Consider the following 22,017-nt stretch of genomic DNA (forward strand, 5'->3'; position numbering starts at 1 on the left):
CAAGTGATTAAGGTTGTAAAAGTCAGGGATGTACCCTGGGAAACAATGTGATTTCAGAAGAAAACATGATTACTCATTTTGTCTCCAAAAAACCTATATATATATACATATATAGTATATATGTAAGAGAAAAATAATAGGAACTAATTCTGTGTAAAAATAACAATATTAAATTATCACCTTGCTTTTGAATTCCATAATCCAGAAGTTTCAGTTCTCTTGAGGAAAAAAGGGATAAAAACTGTTTTCCCATCAGTGATTTCCAAAAGCTGAACACCCAGCTAATAATTTTTCTCTATCATTATGATATTAACTTTAAAACACACTTGTAGTTAGCTGTAATTTAAAATTAGTTATTTTCAATATATAAAGGATAGTTATTTATAACTATTATATGGGTCACTGGCTCACCTGTAGTGACTGTGTCTCCATGTTCAGTCACACTGGTCACCAGTTCAAAAGCTTACAATGGAGATAACTCGCATATAAGTCTCCTTCACTAAAGGTATGCTTAGTTCAATGACAAGCCACTGGGTCAATAGAGCTCACTTAAGTGTAGGGAAGAATATTTCCTCTCCACTGCTTGAATTGCTATGTGAAATTTTGTGTCACACCAGAGATTGGTCAGGATAATCAGTGGTACATTCTGGCCCTAAAATCTACACGTGTTGGACCTATCTCCATGTAATTAATTAGAACTGTATGCTTGTAGAAGTGAAAAATTTGCTGAATATATCAGAGTCTGGACTCCATTTCAAAAGTGCTCTGAAAAAGAAGGATCAGCTGTCTCTAAGCCATTTTTTCCCCAGTAAAAATCTGATTAGTTCAGGGGAGGCCAGCTCACCCAAACCCTCCATTTACAAACTCAAATATATGTTCCGCTGTTTCTGCTCTACAGCTCTCTCACCTTAGTTGTGGGTTTCTGTGGGGATTTTTGTTCTGTTTTTAAATTTTTGTTAGTATATGCTCTTTGAATAGGTTGCAAGCTTATAAAGCTATCTTGCTCTTATTTTTGAAATAGTAACATCTTATTGCTACAAAGCATAACTGATTAATAAAGATATACATTTCTGTTTATTTCTTTTCTCATCTTAATAATATGCTTGAAATAAGAAATTTCACAAGGATCTTTAACATATAAGCTCTGTGTATGCTCACAAGTGCATTGCCTCAACAGACAACAACATTGCCAAGAGAGTCATGGTTTATTGTGTCAATGATCCTTGAACTAAGAAGCTGTTAAGTAGGCCTTGACATGATCGCCATAAATAGCCCCTTCATAACTTGTGTACAATGGAATCTTGTAGTAGGCCTTGAAATCATAAACTGAAACTGCTCCTTACTATATCAATAATCTGTATACTAAGGAAAATTAAAATCTACACATTAGAATCCACAAATAGATTAGAGAAATTTGAGGCCAGTTTTCTGTAAACTTAGAAGCTGCTCATGGTATGGGGAGCTAAACAATTTGGTGGAATATTTCATTTTGGATTCCAGTGCTCTAGAGCAGTGGTTCTCAAAGCCGGTCCGCCGCTTGTTCAGGGAAAGCCCCTGGCGGGCCGGGCCGGTTTGTTTACCTGCCGCGTCCGCAGGTTCGGCCGATCACGGCTCCCACTGGCCACGGTTCACTGCTCCAGGCCAATGGGGGCTGCGGGAAGGGTGGCCAGCACATCCCTCGGCCCACACCGCTTCCTGCAGCCTCCATTGGCCTGGAGCGGCGAACCGCGGCCAGTGGGAGCCGCGATCGGCTGAACCTGCGGACGCGGCAGGTAAACAAACCGGCCCAGACCGCCAGGGGCTTTCCCTGCACAAGCGGTGGCCCGACTTTGAGAAGCACTGGTCTAGAGCAGTTCAAAATTAGGGTTTAAAATACTCCTTTTATTAAAACATCTTTTGGAGAATGAGCATGCTAAATGAAAGGCTACTAACTCTCATATTTTAGTCCTAAAACCATCTTTTGAAAGGTCTGAGCTACTGCTGCCTTGGGCATACTGGTTCTGGCTTTGTAATATTGTTTTCTATTTGTATTATTTCGCTATGATACAAATATATACATACATCCTCTATCTGTATTAGGTGTTCGGTAAAGATGTAAATGATGCAATCAATTTCTGAAATATAAAGAGAAAAATCTTTTTAGGTATTCTTCTGAATTATGTGATGTATATGAGGAAACCTGATGATCCTATTAGACTATTATTTAGACACTGAAGATGGTCTAAGAGAAAGAAATTGTACCACATCCCTTCACTGCTATACATACTCAAACAAAAGTTATCCAGTCTGTGAACTTTTTAATCTTACATGTTTACTAAGGCATATAACTTTGTTGTAATGTAAATGGATTTTTACACACTGCAGTACTGATGGCAAACTTGCAATATGTGTGTTTCTGTAATTTTAATCCTTAAAATATTTTTTAAATTACAAAAATTTGAACTTCTCATTATGGAAGACCAAGAAAGAACTATGATATATGGAAATACAATAATGACAAGTGTAACAGGTGCCCAAATTCCTCCTCAGTTATAGGTGTGCAATCCAGTTAGCTTCAATAGGCTGAATTCATCCATGATATACCACCACTCAAATTCTACTGAGAAAGGAGGTGCCATTTGTACATAGTCATATATCAGAGCACAAATTTGTACAAGTGACATCTCTATCCTCAGCTGATCTTTTCCTCGCGGTATTTAGTCATATCTATTTACTTTAGTAACATATACAAGTTTTTTACTTACTTACAAGTGTTTTACTTCTCTTAGCATGGTAGAATCAACAAAGCTAAGAGAAAGAGTTGAATTCCTTTCAATTAACACAGCTGTTTACTGAGTCCCCATTAATTACACCAGTGCAAGCCTACTGACAATAATAGGGTTGCACAGGCATCACTGATAGCATGAAATGGCTTTATTCATCAGTTAACTACACAATAATAGGTAGGATCATAGAATAAATCCTCCTTTTACTACATACCTGCAACTACTATCAGTGTTAATGGAAATTACAAGGGAATAAAGAAAATAAAAATTAACATGATGTGTATCAGTAAACTAAAGTGATAAATATTTCTAAGAGAATTTTTACTATTATTTCAAATGGGTTATTCAATAAGAACTAGTAATTGTTAAAACTGCTTTCTATTCACTGCTTCCCTAAAGTTAACCAGCAGTGTTGGAAAAAAAGATCTCATCAAAGCTTTCGTTCAATCATAGGTAGCCTCAGAAGATGACTGGGGGCTTTATCACACCAATGCTTTATTTACAGCCTTATAGAAGGCATAAGGCAAGAAATTAACATTTTAGTCATCTGAAACGGAGTTTGAGGAATTTTATTTTCAATTTGTTAGATTGTAACAGTGGGAAAATCCAAATAGCTCTCACCATGGCACTTCCTTTAAGGAATGCCTGGGGTCGGTTCAGAAGATTCTTCTGAGAAAGCAGACATAGGAAGAGGGATTATGTTTTCAGAGAAGTACTGTGATATTTCAAAGGCAAAAGAAAATAACTGTGTAGGGATTTTTCTTCATTACCACCCACCCCAGAGAAGTGAATATACAATGAGCAAGGTCTATTGGTTTTAGAACTGAGGAAGTGTGCCGCTAATAGCATTTTAAGTATCTCCATTTTCAGTTACTTCAACAAAATTACCAACGAACTGGGCAACAAAGTGGAAGTTTTTTGGTGAGAAATTGTAGACTACAAATGATCATTCAGGCTGTGAAATGTTTCTTTTTTCATTGAATGTAAAGGATTTTTAAAAGCAGAAGTAAAGTTACTGGGGCACTTGGCAGCTTTGTCCTCACTAGATATTTCACAAGCTATAATCTGTGTCTCTTTCAGAATGTTAATCTTGCGCAATTTTGTTGTTCAAAGACTCTTTTACTACAAAAGGGAACTCGCTTGCAAGTGTCTAGCATTAAAGATCATAACCAACCCCTGGAAGAGTCTAAGAGAGAGCGCGGACCCTCCACCCCGAAAAAGAAGAGTTGTAAACATCTGACTCTCTAACCACAGCAAGCCCAGCAACGTGGCAGTTTATAGCCAGGGCAATTCCACTCCTCTTCCTTAATGCCCAGCTGTTCACACTGCCATGGCACCTGCCACCTCTATGCACTAGTCCCTGTAGCCCAAAGGCCACTTATGAGGCAGAGCAAATACCCTCATCCCCGTTTGGCTCCCGGGGAAAGCTGAAGGGCCGGTAGGTGACTTGCCCAGGGCCACAGAGCAGCTCACTGGCAGAGGCGGGGAGAGAACCCAGGAGTCCCGGCCCCCAGGCTGAGGGAGGCCGAGAGCTAGGAGAGCGTGGGGGAGGGGGAAGGGGTCCGACCCCCGACTCCTCCCAGAGGGCGCGCGGAAGGCAACCGCCCCGGCGGCAGCTGTCGCGCGAGAAGTCGGCGCTGAGGGGACGCGCTCCGTCTCCTAGCAACAGCTTCCTCAGCCCCATGGAGCCCGGCGGGGAACGCGAGCGGCGGCGGCGGGACCTCCCCGAGCTCAGGCACCAGGCGGCCGAGTATTATCGGAGCAACGAGGTCCCGCAACGGCTAGAGGAGGCGCTCAACGCCACGTTCTACCTGCGTCCTGCTGACCTCTACGGCCATCTGGTACCTACCGGGGGGGAGTAGTGCGCGGGGAGGGGGTGGCTAATGCGCAGGCGCTGCACTACCTCGCCCCGCCCCCCCTTGACAGATCCCATAATCCCCCGCGCAAATGGAAAGTGGGCGGGGTAAGGTTGAGGCTAGGACTTCTGCTCAGCGGGAGGGAGTGAGAACGAGGCTTACCCCCTGTAGCAGGGGTGGAGGGATGAGGCAGGTGGTCCTGGGGGTACCCAGCCTCCTGGCCTGGGCTGCTGCGGCCCTGCTGCAGCATCACCCAGTGGGCACTCCAGCCTCCACCTGGCTGACCTTCCCGTGAGATGGTGCTCGAGCCTAAGGGTACCAGCTCACATCACATTATCGCCAGGCTCAGCTCTTTGCTATTTTTCATAAAGCCTCAGCTCCTGGATTCTCGGGATTAGGTGACAATTTCAATTTTTCACCAAAAGAGTTATCAGCCCTTCTGGTTGTGGAGCAAAGCTTAATAATGAGACCTACCTACCTGCACCCTAGCAGCCCAGAAACCAGAGGACAAAATGACCCTTCCTTTTATTTAGCTTACAACAGATTTGTCACAGTTTGAGGCCTGGGGCATGGTTTTTGCACGCTTGGGTTTGTCACTGCTGGAACGGCAGCATTAGGTGGTCCCTTAACAGAACTATTCAATCATGTTAAACTAGCTCGATTGAATTTTGAACTAACAAGAGATTGCAAAGGATTTTTTTCTGAGACTGCAGGCAGACGCTCCCACAGCCACAACTGTTGTGCAAACCTCTGCCAAACATCATAAGAATGAAGATAAAGGGAATCTGGTTAGTTTTCACACTGCTATTGGTATTCTGATCCCTGTGGGCCTCGGTGAAATGGACAAGAATCAGGCGAGCTTTACCCTGCAGCTGTTCAGCAAAGCTCTGGCCAGCAGCAGAGAACTAGTGTGGCCAATAAAATATCCTCTCAGTATAATAGTGGAATGGCCAACACCATACTCTAGAAGCTGTTTTTAAAAGATTGCCTTCCAATGCTTCCTCCTACACAAATCTCTCTATGATAATGAAGTCTTACATCTCAGGCATTATTCACTGCATTGTTCCATGTTGACCTCAAGTTTCATTATCTCCCCGATAAGGTGTGACCACTAGTTCTAGATCGGGGTTCTCAAACTGGGGGTCGGGACCCCTCAGGGGGTTGTGAGGTTATTACATGGGGGGTTGCGAGCTGTCAGCCTCCACCCCAAACCCCGCTTTGCATCCAGCATTTATAATGATATATAAAAAAGTGTTTTTAATTCATAAGGGGAGCCGCACTCAGAGGCTTGCTATTTGAAAGGGGTCACCAGTACAAAAGTTTGAGAACCACTGTTCTAGATTATGTTTTACTAGAAAGAAGGTAAATCAAACAAAATTCTGTCATGCTTGTGATAGTTGATTTTTTTTATGATACTTGTTAGGTATACCTCTGACTCCTCACTGCAGCTTTCAACACTGTGTACCACTCTATTCACCAGGATTGCATCCATAGCTACGCTGGTGTTTCTAGTTTCCACATGTTATGGTTCACTTCCTACCTCACAAATCACTCCCTGGATTTGGTGATGGTTCCTCTTCTTTGCTAAGACCAGCTCTCTTTAGTTCTTAGTCTTGTCTTGTCTTTTCCCTCTTGGTCATTTACCATATTAACACAGATGGAACTCAACTGTAAATAACTAATGATTCCTATGGCATCTTGACCAAGTCAGCTTGTGATATCACCTACATATTCAGCTGAAAAAAAGCTGAGAAGATGAAATGCTTCTCTTGGGCAAGAGAAGCATTCACAAACAATCCTTTTTTCTCTATCCTCATTCTTGAAGTCAGATCTCTCATTTGCTTCCTCTATAAACTTAGAAATATTCTTCCTCTAATTAACTTATATTATGAAGGCAAAAGTGATAAGGCGGGTGAGGTAATATCTTTTATTGGACCAACTTCTGTTGGTGAGATAGACAAGAGACCAACAAAAGTTGGTTCAATAAAAGATATTATGTCACCCACATTGTCTCTAATATCCTGGGACCAACACAGCTACAGCCACACTGCATACAACAATGAAGGCAAAAGTGGCAGACATGATGCACTCAGTAACAGTGTATGCACAGCCCTGCATATGAGAACCTCTTTTTGAAAGAGGGTGGCTTTTTTGAGCCTCCAGGATTGTTTGATAGTGTTTTTTTCAGAAACACTTAGAGCTTAAATGGGATCTATAACATTTTACATCTTCAAAGTACTGTACATTAATATTTACTTGACCAGTTAACTAATACATTAAGAAGTGTTACAGGATATTTAATGCTCCTTTAAGGCCAGATCCTGTGAGTCATCCTCCAAATGGCTTTAGCAGAGTTGTTCCTGAGTAGGCTCTCTCCTCTGCCTTTTCCCCTCTGCTTTCTAGAGACAGACAGGTACAGTCTTTTTTCACATGGCTTATTCAAGGTCAGAGTGCCCTACACCTGCAACATCAGAAACTCCTCAGTGGGCCATCAGGCAGTGAGGGGCTTATTTTGTGTGTCAGTTTCAGGAGTAACTGCACCTGTATTCCTCCTCCATGGTCCACTCCAGGATTGCCCAGTCTTACAGCCATCACCTGGCTCTGGGCAGGGACCCATGTTCCACACCCTTCTGACCAGGAGCTTTAAGGATGCACACCCCCTGCCAAACACTGTGATATCCTCAGCAAGCCATTCGGTCTAACAGCCAGCACCTGTGCGTTGCTTTCTTTCTGAGGGCTATGAACAGTGTATTGCCAGCAGTTACAAGGGGGTTCCAAAGAGGATGGATCTAGACTGTTCTCAGTGGTACCTGATGACAGAACAAGGAGTAATGGTCTCAAGTTGCAGTTGGGGAGGTTTAGGTTGGATATTAGGAAAAACTTTTTCATTAGGAGGGTGGTGAAGCACTGGAATGGGTTACCTAGGGAGGTGGTGGAATCTCCTTCCTTAGAGGTTTTTAAGGTCAGGCTTGACAAAGCCCAGGCTGGGATGATTTAGTTGGGAATTGGTCCTGCTTTGAGCAGGGGCTTGGACTAGATGACCTCCTGAGGTCCCTTCCAACCCTGATATTCTATGATTCTAAATGTTTATTTTTTTCTAATTTTGGATTATCGTTTTTTATTTAAGATTTTTTTGATGATCAATTTGCATTTTTAAGATTTTTTTTATTTAACTATTTTTTATTTTAACAGCTGTGCGCTTGGGTTCAGATTAGGGCAGTGCTGACAGTGGGGATGCAGGAGGTCCTTGTGAAGCTGAGGGGCCAAAGACCCAAGGGTGCAAGGTGTGGGGTAAGCTTCAGTTGTCCTGGCCCCCTGCATTTGGAGTAGAGACTCCCAGCCAGGACTGGTAAGGAGGAGCATGAGCCCCAGCCACGGGAAGGCTACCCCGCTGCTGAACAGTTCCTGCCTGGGAATGGCTCCCACACTCTTGGTTGGTGCATGAGCGAATGGAGCCATGATAGCAGAGCTGCAGAGGGTTCCCTGCATAGCTGAGGGGCCAGTGGCACTGGATCCCTGCAGGCACAAGGTGCAGGGAAGGCTGGGGTCCTGGTGAGGGAAAGCAGAGCTCAGGCCAGACTAGGGCCACGAGGCAGAGTTGTCATCCAGGGACAGAGCCACCACCATGTCCGGGGACAACAACTCCACGTGTCTGCAGGGATTGGATGTCACCGACCCCACCCACTCACTCACCAGCCAGAGGTGTGGGAGCTGTTCCTGAGCAGGAACTGTTCAGCAGCAGGATGGCCTCCCCTATAGCTGGGGGGCTCATCCTCATCTTTGCAGTTCTGGCTGATGGTCTCTGCTTCTCTAGACCAGGACAACCACAGCATCCCCCCGCACCTTGTGCCTGCAGGGATCAGGTGTCACCAGTCATGTGGCCATGCAGGAAGCCCTCTGCAGCTCTGGTGTCATGGCCCTGCTCCCTCGCTACAGTGACAACAGAGCTGCAGGGCTGGTGACACCCAATCCCTGCAGGCACAAAGTGTGGGGGAGGCTGCGTTCCTGGCAGGGCAGAACAGAGTCTCTTAGCACTCCTGTGCCACAAGGGCTATTAAGGGCTCCCTGTACTGCCACAGGAGGCATTCAGCAGTGGAGTGGCCTCCCCCCTGGCTGGCACCAGCTTACTTACTCCCATAACAGCAGGGTTGCAGAGGGCTCCCTGCACTGCTGCAGGGCCAGCGACACCAGATCCCTACAGATGCCCCATCTGGTACCAATTGATATTTTTTCAGTCGACTGCAGTGTGTCAGCTGAAATGGATGTTTACTGACTGTTACTGATTAAAACTGAATCCTGCCAAGCCTAATTACAAGTTACCATGCAGCTTTTTCTCAGCAGAGCACATTTATTCTTAGGGTAAAAGCATCACAGAGAAAACATAAAAAACAATGAAAGTTCTGACATGCTTATTAATAAACATACCAGAAATCATCCATCCGTCTTAGGGGGCCCAGATAGGTCAACACTCTTCCAACCCTTCCCTCCAGGGTTGGTGTCCCCCTAGGATCTATGGTCCTGTCCATTTGCTGAATCAAAAGGAGGTCACAGGTGAATTCAAACTCATTCTTTTATACCAAAAGCCCTTTCTTTGTTTCCTAGTCTCTGGAAAACCCAGCCTAAAGCAGTATATGCAAACCACCCCAGGGTATGGTATGTCTTGGAGTTGCATATAATCCTAGGAGTAGTCAGCTCCGACTGTTTGTAAATTTCTGGAGGAGCTGTGGTAACCCTCCCCCATGAAGTAGGACACAATCATACATAAACCATTCATAAATTTAATACAATAGTCCCCAGATATATGGCATGGGGCTGTAATACCTGTCACAATATGAACCTGAATAGAAATGAATAGTGCTATATAGATTGCCAGCAGTAAGTATAAGCCCAGGTTCTAGAGTGGCTGGCTCTTAAGCACACAATATAGGAGTAAGAATACTAAAGTATCCTGATGAATATCAAGACACAAAAATAGATTTACCCAATGATGGATTTAATACTAACATAAAATGAAAGACTTATTTACACAGAAATTGATATTTTTAATCAAACTCTCTCTCTTCTTCAAGGCTAACTACTTCTCTACATTTTCAAAACCTCCAGTAATATGCAAATTAATTGGAAGGAAGGTCCTTGATGGAGTTGGTCGACCAACATTAGAAGTGGAAATATTTTGCACAGTTAAAAACCATGAGAAGGTATGAGCTACATCTTATTTTGTTATATATCCTAACAGGACATTACAGAGAGATGCTCATCTCCACCATTGTTAATGATGGGTCATTTTAATTCATGAGACAAAATGGAGGAGTTAAATGTGGATCAAGTTCCTGAATGAATTACTTTTGTAAGTCAGAAGTACCAAAACTCTGGTGAAAATTAACTACATTGCATTACCCCTGACTATTATACAGTATTTACTGTTTTTGGAATAATAATGCTTTGTTTATATTTTAATTTGTAACCCACATCTGATATTACATTTATGTATGTTGTCGTTTGTCATATAATTGTACCCTGGTCCTTGCCCTGTTATACTGCCATAGTAACCATAAGCAAAAACTCCTCTTGACTCCAATGGTGACAGGAGATAGCTTTTAGCATTTCTCAGACTTGGACCCTAATTTAACTCATCCCCCCTACATAACATGAGTTTTGGAGTTCTGTGTCTTGCTTTTCTTTCTTTAAAATGTCTCAGTGGCACCTTTCTCAGTCTTCTTACACTGGTAATATGCTAGATGAGGCTCCTGTCCTGCAAACACACACTTATGTGCTCAGTAGCCCCACAGAAGTCAACAGAATTACTCATGTGCTTAAAAATATACATATATGTGTTTGCAGGATCAGGGCTGTCCCTGTTCTTGGAGATAGCTCTGCATGTTTTTTACTGTACATTTATTTTCATTCATATGTTTTGAGCTACATATCTTTCTATTCCTATTACACAACTGTATTTCAGAAAAAAAGCATGCAGTCTAGTATTAACACAGTTCATGTGAATGAACAGGTTTTCACCCTGCGAGTTTAGGGAAATGTACGTTTCACTCCATTCAAAATATTGTTGTGTGTTCCAGAAATTCAAGACTAGTGCTGTGTTCCCCTCACATTAGCATTATTCCACATTAGCATCCAGGGTTTTTCCATAGATGGCTGAATAGAGACACTGGATTTATGGCTTATTACAACAATCTATATCCCACTAACAACCCGCTACCCCCAAGCTTTTTTTTTTTACCCCTTCCCACCCCCCAATGAATGGAGGGATGGTAATAGACCCTTCACCTTGAATGGTCCATTGAAACATGTGTTAACTAGTTATGCTAAACAACCTGTTCCACCTTATATATAGCTGTGATACTCCTTGAACTGAAGAAAAGCTCTATGTAAGTTTAAAAGCTTGTCTCTCTCACCAAGAGAAGTTGGTCCAATAAAAGATATTACGTCACCCACCTTGTCTCTCTACTTCACTACAGATGGTAGTTGTTTACACTCTCCTAGAAGTAGAGCTATGATTTACAGTAACTCCTCACTTAACGTTGTAGTTACATTCCTGAAAAATGCGACTTTAAGTGAAACGATGTTAAGCGAATCCAATTTCCCCATAAGAATTAATGTAAATAGGGGGGATTAGGTTCCAGGGGGGAAAAAATTTGCCAGACAAAAGGCATTATATACATTTTAAACAAGTAATTTAATGCAGGTACTGTACTATAGTTGGGAGGTGCCCCTGCCTTACCCTACACAGGCACAGCCCACAGGCACTGGAGATGAGGCACGCAAGGAGGCTGAAGGTGCTGTAGGCTAGGAGAAGCACGGTGCGCAGCAGCAGCTTCCCCTACTCTGAAAGCACCAGGGGCAGGGGGCTCAACTCTCAGCCCACCCACTCCTCCCCTTCCCCCAAGCCCCCATCCTTGACCTGCTCTTCTCCCCCCCCCACCTCCTCCCCCTTTACTTCCCACACTCCTCCCCCCCTTCTAAATGCTGCAAGCCAGCTGATTGCCACGGGCAGGAGGCAGGGGAGGGAGGGGGGAGGCGCGCCGAGTCCTCGCTCCTCCCCCCTTCCTCCTGCCTGGGGCAATCAGCTGGCTTGCGTTTAGGAGGCAGGAGCGAGGACTTGGCGCAGGCTCCCCCTCCCTTCCCCCCGCCTCCTGCCCGGGGCAATCAGCTAGCTTGCAGCGTTCGTTCGGGAGATGGGGAGGGAGGGGGAGCCTGTGCGCCGAGTACTTGCTCCTCCCCTCTCCATCCTGCCCCCAAAACGCCGCAAGCCAGCTGATTGCTGTGGGCAGGAGGCGGGGGAGGAGGGGGAAGGCGCTGATCCGTGGGGTCTGCCGGTGGGCAGGAGATGCTGTGGGGAGGGGAGGGGGGGCGTAGGGAGGTTGCCAGCTGTGGAGAAAGCAGGCAGCCAAACAACGTAAGAGTGGAGCATTGCACAACTTTAAATAAGCATGTTCCCTAATTGATCAGCAACGTAACAACGAAACAATGTTAACCGGGACGACTTAAAGTGAGGAGTTACTGTACTTCACTGAAAATGCTCAGAAAAGGAGACAATTTATGTATTTTTTTTTAATCCAGTTTGAAAAGTATTTAAGGTTCATTTTGTCTAACATCCTTAATGCAGAGTATCAGCGGGGTAGCCGTGTTAGTCTGGATCTGTAAAAAGCAACAAAGAGTCCTGTGGCACCTTATAGACTAACAGATGTATTGGAGCATAAGCTTTTGTGGGTGAATACCCACTTCGTCAGACGCATGTGTCTGACGAAGTGGGTATCCGCCCATGAAAGCTTATGCTCCAATATATCTGTTAGTCTATAAGGTGCCACAGGACTCTGATCCTTAATGCAATCATCCTTAGGAAATCTGTAAAGGATGCACAGTAGTTAGTCACTGATCAAAATGGAGTTCATTTAAAGGTCACATTGTCATTATATGACACTTTTGACTGCAACAATAGACATCTCTTGTACCATGATTAAGGTTAAGATTCTGTCACGGGTATTTTTAGTAAAAGTCAGGGACAGGTTGTGGGCAATAAACAAAAATTCATGGAAGCCCACGACCTGTCCCTGACTTTTACTAAAAATACCTGGGTGGATAGAGAGTGACAAACAGTGCTGCTGGGGCTTTCCTCTGCTCCAACCCTGCTGCTGCTCCTGCGGCAGGGGCTGGCCACTGCTGATCCAGCCCCACAGGGGCTGATCCAATCCCAGCTGCTGCTCCAGTGGGCCGGGGACCACTGTTCCAGCAAGCCTGGGGCTGGCCAACTGCCAGCTATTCTGGGGCCACTGTTCCGGTGGCTCCAGGGCTGATAGCTGCTCTAGCTCTGCCCCAGAAGACGTCACGGAGGTCCCGGAAAGTCACAGAATCCATTACCTCTGTGACAGAATTGTATCCTTAACCATAATTCACCAGCATTTATACTTGTTTGATACTGTCATTCACCCTCAGTTGTTAATGTAATTTATAGGCACATCTTCCTATAATATTGCCAGGTAAATAACACTTATGAAACTTATTTTGGCAGATGCTTATTTCAGAAGAGGAAATGGATGCAAGGTTTTGAATTTTTTTTTTAAGTTACCTATGGTCATCTTTTTTTAAATTTTGTTTTGTACATTTGGCAATCTATTGTCAGTAATATTTGTAAAGAATTTCTATTGCTGAAAGATCTGGAAAAACACTAACTTACACAGAGACGTTCACACTTCAGCAGACCTGAAGAGCTTTGAGTAAGCTTGAATGCTTGTCTCTCTTGCCAAAAGAAGTTTGTTCAATAAAAGATATTACCTCACCCACCTTGTCTTACAGTGAAAATAGCATTCTAGTGGTTAAAACACAAACTAGGACTCCTGGGTTCTATTCCTGGTGCTGTCACTGTTTTAGGTCCAGATTCTGCAATCTGATCCCTATCTCCACGCAAAGCCTCACTGAATTGGGATTGGACTGAGACACCATTTAGGTGTAAGTTCTGTTGGCATTGATCAGATCTGCAGGCTCAGGGCCAGTCACTAACTCAATCTGAACCTTACTTTACCATCCTATAAAATGAGTGTAAAAATTATGTGACAGGAGAATTAACACATAAGTAATATTCATAAATGGTTTGAGAATATTAGATGGAAAGCTGTAAGTGCAGACGTACGAGAAACCAAGAAAAAGCCTGAATTACGGGATCAATTAAGTTGCTGGGGAGGGGGGATATGTATAAGTCTATATCATTTTAATCTTTTAAAGTGACATTTCAAAGTTAGAAATGGAAGAGTCTGTAATCTTTTCACAATCATTTTGCAGAGCATTTGTTCCATTGTGGTCTCTTCTCACTCTGAAATCCTTGAAAATGCTTCACCTGAAGCAATTGATGCTGATGAGAAAGAAAGAAATGACTCTATTAATAGAGCCCTGGAATGGATAAATGGATCACTGAATGAAATGCTCAGAGACCTGCAACCTGCTGACCAGTGTAAAGTTGATGAGCTGCTTGGGTAGGTCTTGCATATTATTTCACTGATTTTTACTGTAGTAAAACAAATTATTGCAAATAATTGTATTGTAAATAAATAATTTGCGCAAAATCTCAATATTTTTTCTAATGTTATTCCTAATTCTTTCTACACAATATTTCTAGATATTATTACCACTAGAAGCCTTGCACTATATTATTTCCAGTGCTGTATATTTATATAATGTGAAGTTCATCCCAGCCTGCACAAAATCCAGATAAACCAGCATTGTGCAGAATACAAAGATGGGAGTTAGGAATACACCTCCAACACACACCCACCCCTGCTTTTGGACATGACCTGGAATATCAGCCACAGTCCCCACATTGGACCCATGTAAGGAACTGATCCAGTGCTCACTGAAGTCAGTGGGAGTCTTTCCATTGATTTCAGTATGCGGTAGTACAGATCCAGTGGTCTTTCCCTCAGCAGCTCATGGAGCTTTGGTTGGAATCTTACTCAGCCAACAGCTCGGCCACTGCCTCTAGTGTCCTGCAGGACATAAGTGGTGTGAAAGGCCTTCCATGGGCCCTCAGCACTGAGATTAATTTCCCACATAGTGTATTTACAAGTCTCTGGTTTTGATGGAGTACTCTTTCAAAGTAGACCACTCTGAGAGGCTATCTAAGGCTCTTACCTTGGGATCATTATCAACCTCCTTTTGTTTCTGTTTTAAGTTTCTGATTTCTGTTTTATGCATCCTTGGAAAATACCTATTCTGTAATCAAGTTCATTTCCATTTTTCCAAACAAACTTCTTCTGATCTTAGAGAAATTATGAAGCAGTGGAGAATGGTAATATTTTTCCATTTATAACACATTTATCTGGTCTTTCGTAAGAAAAAAATATAAGTGTCCCAAAAGGTGTTTTGATTTTCCTAGCATCAAACCCTCCTGCAGATTTAGTTGAACAGTTTAAAAAAAAAAAAAAAAAGTTTGTCTTGGGAATTGTCTAATACTATTTTTCATGTACAATATATAACATTTTTCATCCCAAATCATACTATAAACTGAATTTCTTTTCCTTCACCAAAACCCTTCTTTATGAATGGAGTCTCACTGTAATAGGAGAGGGCCTATCTGGCTAAAGATTGACTGCTCTTCACTCTGGGAATGGTGGTATGACTTCCCCTCATCCTCTGTAGTTGTAAGAATTACTGGCAGCTACCTCTTGGAAGGGATCAGCCTTCTAACAGGAGCAGCTGCAGGAAGACTGGGAGCCAGGGCTTCCTTTCTACCTGTTGGAATGGAGTACCTCATATACCTGACAGGTATAAACTGTTGCATTCCAAGAAAATTAGCTCTGTGGAACATGCTTAGTGGAGTGAAGCTTCACTATGGATGAAATTCATCTAATTGATGGGGCCTGAACAAAACATTGATTTACCACTTATATGGCCTTATTCCCACTGCACTGGGGTGAATTTCACGCTATATGTTGCTTCCATTGTATACAAACAGCTAAAATACAGCCGCTTCTAAAAAAGCAGCCATATAACCAGAGCTCAACTCTAGAGAAAGATGACCTTCTGGATAAGCAAATTAAGCCAAATCCTGACACTTTGGGGAAGTGCCATGGGATTTTTAATATCCATGCAAAGCAAATAAGTCTTCCTTTTGAGGGTCTTCTCTGTATAGAGCTCACATTATTTACGTTGGAAGGATAAAGAGCAGAGTCAACCTTGCTGGGTTTGAAGGTGGTTTTGCACTTCAAGCTGGTTGTTTAGACCACTAAGCCATCTCCTTTCAGTTTCAATTCAATAGGATATGAAATAGCTGAAAAATGAGGTTTAAACTAAACAGCATTGCCACCCTCATTCGAATATGTATACTTTGCCCTTCTGTTACTTCTGTCCAAAGTTTTCAAAGTACATATCTATTAAGCCTTATAACATCCCTTTGTGATGTGTATTATTAAACCTATTTTAGAGATGGCTAGATTGAGGCACAAAGAAGTTTATTGACTTTCCCAGGTTCACACGAGGAGTCAGCAGCAGAACCATGAATAGATCTTACTTCATCTCCCAGCATGTGCTTTTCCCACTAGCCCATGCCTGCTCCTCATTTACCTAATAATATTCTTAAGCAACTGTGATAAATGAAGGTGGAGGGTAGCTTCCTTTTATGGAAACCCAGCCAGTTAGCTATAAAATCCCTCTTGGTAGCTGTTCTCTACCTGCTTTACCTGTAAAGGGTTAAAAAAGCCCATAGGTAAAAAAAGGGAGCGAGTACCTGACCAAAAGAGCCAATGGGAGGGCTAGAACTTTTTAAAATTGGGAAAAACTTTCCCTTTGTCTATTTGTTGTTGTTCTCCGGAAAGAGGAGAGACAGAGCAGGAACCGGGCTGAACTATGATGTAGGAAACTTTAAGCCAGGTATGAAAAACCATCAGATCATACCTAGAAATTGCTTATCTGAAGCCCCAGATATGTAAATAAGTCAAGGACGGTCTAGGAAGACGCGATTAGGTTTATTTGTTTTATTTCTTATTGACTCCTCTGTGCTAACCCTAGGTGCTTTTGTTTTGCTTGTAACCTTTAAGCTGAACCTCAAGAGAGCTATCTTGATGGTTAATTTTTGTAATTGTTTTTTTTTTGATCTAGCAAAAAACCTAAGTTCTAGATGTATTTTCTTACTTTTTGTTTTTAATAAAATTTACCTTTTTTAAGAACAGGATTGGATTTTTGTGTCCCTAAGAGGTTTGTGCATATGTTGTTTAATTAGCTGGTGGCAACAGCTGATTTCCTTTGTTTTTCTTTCTCAGCTCTTCCCTGGAGTGGGGTGTGAAAGTGCTTGAGGGTACCCCACAGGAAGTAATTCCCAAGTGCACCTTTCTGTGTTCTCAAAAGGCTTTTTTTTGCATTTGGATGGTGGCAGCATCTACCCATCCAAGGTCAGAGAGAAGCTGTAACCGTGGGAGTTTAATACAAGCCTGGAGTCGCCAGTATTAATGTTTAGAATCCTTGCAGGCCCCCACCTTCTGCACTCGAAGTGCCAGAGTGGGGAATCATCCTTGACAGCAACTAATCATATGCCTTTTCTTTTCCCATCAGTGAATACTTTGCAAAGAAGGTAGAAGAAGAAAAAGAAAGAAAGGCAATTGAAAAGGAAGAACAAGAAGCAGCAATTTCTGCACCTGCATATGTTCCAGCTGTATCAGCTGTAACACCATCTGGCAAAAAAAAAGGAGTCAAATTAGGTTTTAGTTGATTTTCTTCTAATATTTCTTGCAAGATAGTAATCAATAAAGATGCTAGCATACCTTCTGTAGCTCCCCATGGGCACTGAAGGGTAGCAGTGCTTCTCTACAGTGCTTTTGTAACTGTATCCCAGACCTTCCTGGCCACTAGCTGCAGTTCCTCTCTCCCAGAGCACCAGTCAGCAATGAGAATAACTCATCTCCACTGCAAAGCTTGGGGCCGGGGGAGAAGAGAACAAAGCAGGCTCAGTCAGCCACATGGGATAGTGAAACTGAGCCGCTTTCCAGGTCATGATTGGCCTAGCCGGGGGGGCGGGGGGGTCCACTCTTCATCCTGGGAATGAGAATGGAGGAGGATGTGAATGAAAATGACGGGGGAGGAAGTGGAAACCATAGGAATAAACGGGAAAATGCGAGTGGAATGAAGATGGGGAGAAGAAACAATGGGGGAAGAGAAGAGATATTGGGGAACACAGAAACGGAATGAAGAAAGGGGGACGAATGGAGGTAAGAAGGCAAACTGAGAATACAGAGGAAAAGGGAGGGGTCTGCAAAGAGAGGGAATCAGACAGTGAGGCAGTGTGGAGAGGAAAAGCAAAAAGAATAAAGATGACGAAGGGGAGAGGGAAGAGAAAGTGGTATGAGCAAAGGAAAATGGGTGGTAGAGACTGAAGGTAATAAATATATGGGCAAAAGTAAGGAGCAAGAGTACTTACATGCTGCCTTCCTCAGAGAAAGGGCCTCCTTTCTATTATCTTCTTTCTGTGGAATTGGAGAGTGAGCCATCACCTCTGCTGCTGATGATGCCTTATCATGTTTATCTTGTTAGTGTCTTCTTACTTATCTTGTAAGATCAGTGTAATTTCTTGATATTGTTTTATAGATATGCACATTAATGCAAATATTCATCTACTTTTCAACTTAGATTATTAGATATGCTATCCACAGTTATCATTGTCCATCCTCAGATGTCATCTTTTGCTTCACACAGTAGTTTTAGTGGGTTTTGATACCCAACTGTCATTGACTACTTAGTTTCAATAGTTATAATTGATTTCTTGCTGAATGTAAAAATTGAAAAATTTACACTTATTTAAGACAGTTTTGGCTATTAGAAGTCAGTGGGTATGGCTGCTGACTCACAGTGAAGCAGTAGCAGATACTCAACTGCCGTTAGCTGGTTTTAGAATGTACTCTGTCTGGTTGCATGTGGCACAAAAGACAGTTTCCTACAAAGAAACTTTGGAGAACAAAACAACTCTTTGCTTTAGCTTTTGATCATTCACTTACTGCGTCCCTATTTGTGCTACTCTTTACCCTGTGGGTATAAGTGGTGTAGAATCTATCACATGCTGTAAATGTAGTTCAGGTCCTATTTTGGTGAATCTTCACTTACAATACTATAAATGTACTCTGTTGCATTTGTATTTTGTTACTGAAAATTGCTCTGTGATTCTTGTATGAAGGGTCAGATTTTCAAAAGAGCATGTATTTAGGAACCAAAATAAATGATAAGATTTTCAAAGGAGATACGTTGGATGCTGAGCACTTTTGAAAAATTTAGCCCAAATTGTGGGTGTTGAACACTTGAAAATCTGGTCTCTTCAGGTCATGGCTTAAGGGTGCTATATTCTTCTTCTTAATGTTGCTTAGCAGAAAACAGAAGGGGCACTTTGTCTCAATGAGCTTATAATGTAAACTAGATAAATGCAGAAAATGATGAGAACAAGAAAGGAAGGGAGGGATGGATGAGGTTTACAACAAACAAAGAACATGCAAAACATGCTTTGTGTATGGAGCTTGAAAGATCAGATTATTACATCTAAATACAGAGAAGAGTAAAAGATAAGATGTAGAGATCAGTGGTTAAAAGCTAGCTGAAGGAAGTGAATTTTGAGGAGGGATTTAAAATCAGAAAGGAGGTGGAATGCATTGTGCAGTTGGAGATCAAGATAATCCCAAGTGATGAGAGCTGCAAGATACAACAAAAAATGCATTGATTAATTGAAATAAACATCAAATTAATATTTAAGATCGTATTAGTACGTCAGTTAATATGCATAACATTTAAATGGCAATATTTTACTTATTTGTAGGATGCTGATATTGTAGGTACACAACTGAATTTTAAACTGAGAAAACATTTAGTAAATATTCTTAATCACATTAGGGAAGAAGAGTTCTGTTGCAGAGAAACCAATCTCACCTGCAGAACCTATTGAACCAGTGCTCTGTGGCAGCATAGCCATTGGAGGATTATCACTTGCTGTTGCTAAAACTGGTGCCACCATTAACAACACACCTTTGTACTTACATCTTGCATTGATGAAACATGATCAGGTAATTGTCAATATATATTTTTTTCATTTTGTCTCAGCTGTAGTCACTGTTCCAGAGTTGTGTACTTCAGGAATGTTCAGTGAAAAGCTGTATAGTTTGATGTCCATTGTCAGATGACTCCTTATATGACATAATCCAAAACTCATTAAGGTCAATGGTGGGAATCTTTCCACTCACTTCATTGGGCTTTGGATCAGGTCTGTAGTGAAAATAAACAAGAAAACGCTTGGTTAAACAATAAGAGTTAAACAGTCTTATTTTCACATAGCTTTCTCAATTTCAGGATTTGCCTAAGGAGTTGACTGTGCCACCACCAATGGTCACTCTGTTGAGCTGTGGAAAATCATCATCTGGAAAACTGAAGTTAATGAAAGAAGTGATGCTCATACCACCCACAGAGTTAACAGTTAAACAAGTACTGTATGCTACTATTTTCACTTGCAGTTTATGACATCATAATTTATTGACCTCATACCTTTTAGATACAGTCCTGAGAAAGTGATTATTTATTTCTGTTTATGGGAGAGGGCAAAGTTCCTTTAACAAAATGTTATTGCAGAACTGAATAGTTGGAATATGGAATGTTTTATATTGCAGATCTCCAAATATAAAGTATGTGTGTCTAGTGGATCACAGGAATCAATTCAATTAAAAGCAGCAGCAGAGTTTTGTAATAAAATGGGAGCATATAATAGGCTTGTATAAAATGAAACTTGCCATTCATAGGTAATAAATCATATCATTCAGTGCATAGCACACAGGTAAAAGATGACTCCAAGAAAAGTACACAATAAGATATAAAAATCTTTACCAACAAATTGTTTTTAAAATGAAACGATGTAGAAGGGAAAGCAAAGAAGAACAGAAACCCATTAAAGGGCAGGAAGGGTGGATAAGGGCAGGCTGGGTCAACACCTTATTTGCGTAACAGTATGTGTCATTAAAGAATATATCTGCACAAGATGCCTACATTAAAGCTGTACTTTCTGTTTTGTATGCCAATGACCTGAACAAAGTAGCTGAGCTTTACTGTTGTTGTTTATAATTGTCACCATAGCCTATTGACGGAGTTAGAGACATTGTGCCTTTCAAAGGCATAATGCCTCCTGGGTGCTTGACGGGGGAGCAACAAGAGATTCTTTGCTACAACATGCAGTAGCAAGCATAGTGTGCCCTCTGTGTAGTTATGTTATCGACTGTGACCTCTGCCTCCACTAGTGCACCTGTTTTAGGCATGATTAACAGAATATGAAGGCATAGGATTTATGAAGGAGGAAGGTTAATCTTTTCCTTATTCAGTTGAAGAGGAAGGATGGTCTTGTGGTTAAGCAGTAGACTATGACTCAAGATTGGGGTTTGTTTTCTGACTGCCACAGCCTTCCTCTGCGAGTTTAACCTCTTTGTGCTTCCATTCCTTGCTTGTAAAATGGAGATCACAATACTTTCCTACTTCAGAGTTGTGGAAGATAAATACATAAGTGTTTCTGAAGTGCTTAGATGCTAATCTCATAGGGCTTGTCTACAAAAAGACACTCAGAAAAATTAATCCAAATTAACTAAAAGTGTGAATTTAAAGTAGGTTAGTTAAACTGTATTAAAATCCTGGGTGGACACTTTGATTCAGAAAGTGAATTACTCTAAAGCAAATTAAGACCATTTTAATTCTGAATAAGAGCGTCCACCCAGGGGTTTCATGCAGTTTAACTAATCCACTTTAAAACTTAATTCAGATTAATTTACCAGAGTATCCCTGTATAGACAAGCCCATACATAGATAGATCTAGGGAAGTGCTGATTAGTAGGCATGGGCAGATATACAGATGATATTTGATCCCTGAATACCATCACCCCAACAAGCTTGTGATCCTATCCACTGGGGACTCTTTCTCTCAGCACATCCGCTTAGCTGAAGTTATATGGGGGTGGAGCATAGTCAGGTAGCCTTCTTTCCTGGTGCCTGCATCACTTTTTGAGTTTTGGGGCAGTCATCTAGCTTTTCCCCTCCTCTTAGATCTTAAGGGGGCAGACCAATGTGTCTGCTGGTTGTTAATTCAAGTAGGGTTCTTCTTAGGGTTCTGCCCAGGGCCGGCTCTAGGATTTTTGCCGCCCAAAGCAAAAACAATTTTGGCCGCCCCTCCCCCCCCCCCCGTTTTTTAATTACCCCACCCCCGGCCCCGCCTCAGCTCCGCCCCTTCCCCAAATCCCCAGCCCTGCCTCCTCCCCCCCAGGCTCTCAAGCCTAGGAGGGAGGGAGGGGGAGCAGCGGCGCGCGAAACAGCTGTTTCGCGTGCCGCGGCCGCTCGGGATCTCCCCCTCCCTTCCAGGTTTGAGAGCCTGGGAGGGAGGGGGAGACCCCGAG

At 42.4% G+C, this 22,017-nt stretch overlaps 1 protein-coding gene across 1 annotated transcript in view; it reads left to right on the plus strand.

The window, feature by feature from the left end:
* The first annotated feature begins 4,447 nt into the window (after nt 1-4,447).
* ENO4 (enolase 4) overlaps nt 4,448-22,017 on the plus strand; it is a 34,154-nt gene continuing 16,584 nt past the window's right edge. The window contains exons 1-6 of the mRNA XM_065408574.1: nt 4,448-4,606; nt 9,691-9,819; nt 13,913-14,103; nt 17,174-17,319; nt 19,490-19,659; nt 19,928-20,074. Of these exons, the coding sequence (XP_065264646.1) occupies nt 4,448-4,606; nt 9,691-9,819; nt 13,913-14,103; nt 17,174-17,319; nt 19,490-19,659; nt 19,928-20,074 (942 nt within the window). The remainder of the gene's footprint in view (nt 4,607-9,690; nt 9,820-13,912; nt 14,104-17,173; nt 17,320-19,489; nt 19,660-19,927; nt 20,075-22,017) is intronic.

The sequence above is a fragment of the Emys orbicularis genome, chromosome 7 (genome assembly GCF_028017835.1).
Source record: "Emys orbicularis isolate rEmyOrb1 chromosome 7, rEmyOrb1.hap1, whole genome shotgun sequence".
NCBI classification, from domain to species: domain Eukaryota; kingdom Metazoa; phylum Chordata; order Testudines; family Emydidae; genus Emys; species Emys orbicularis.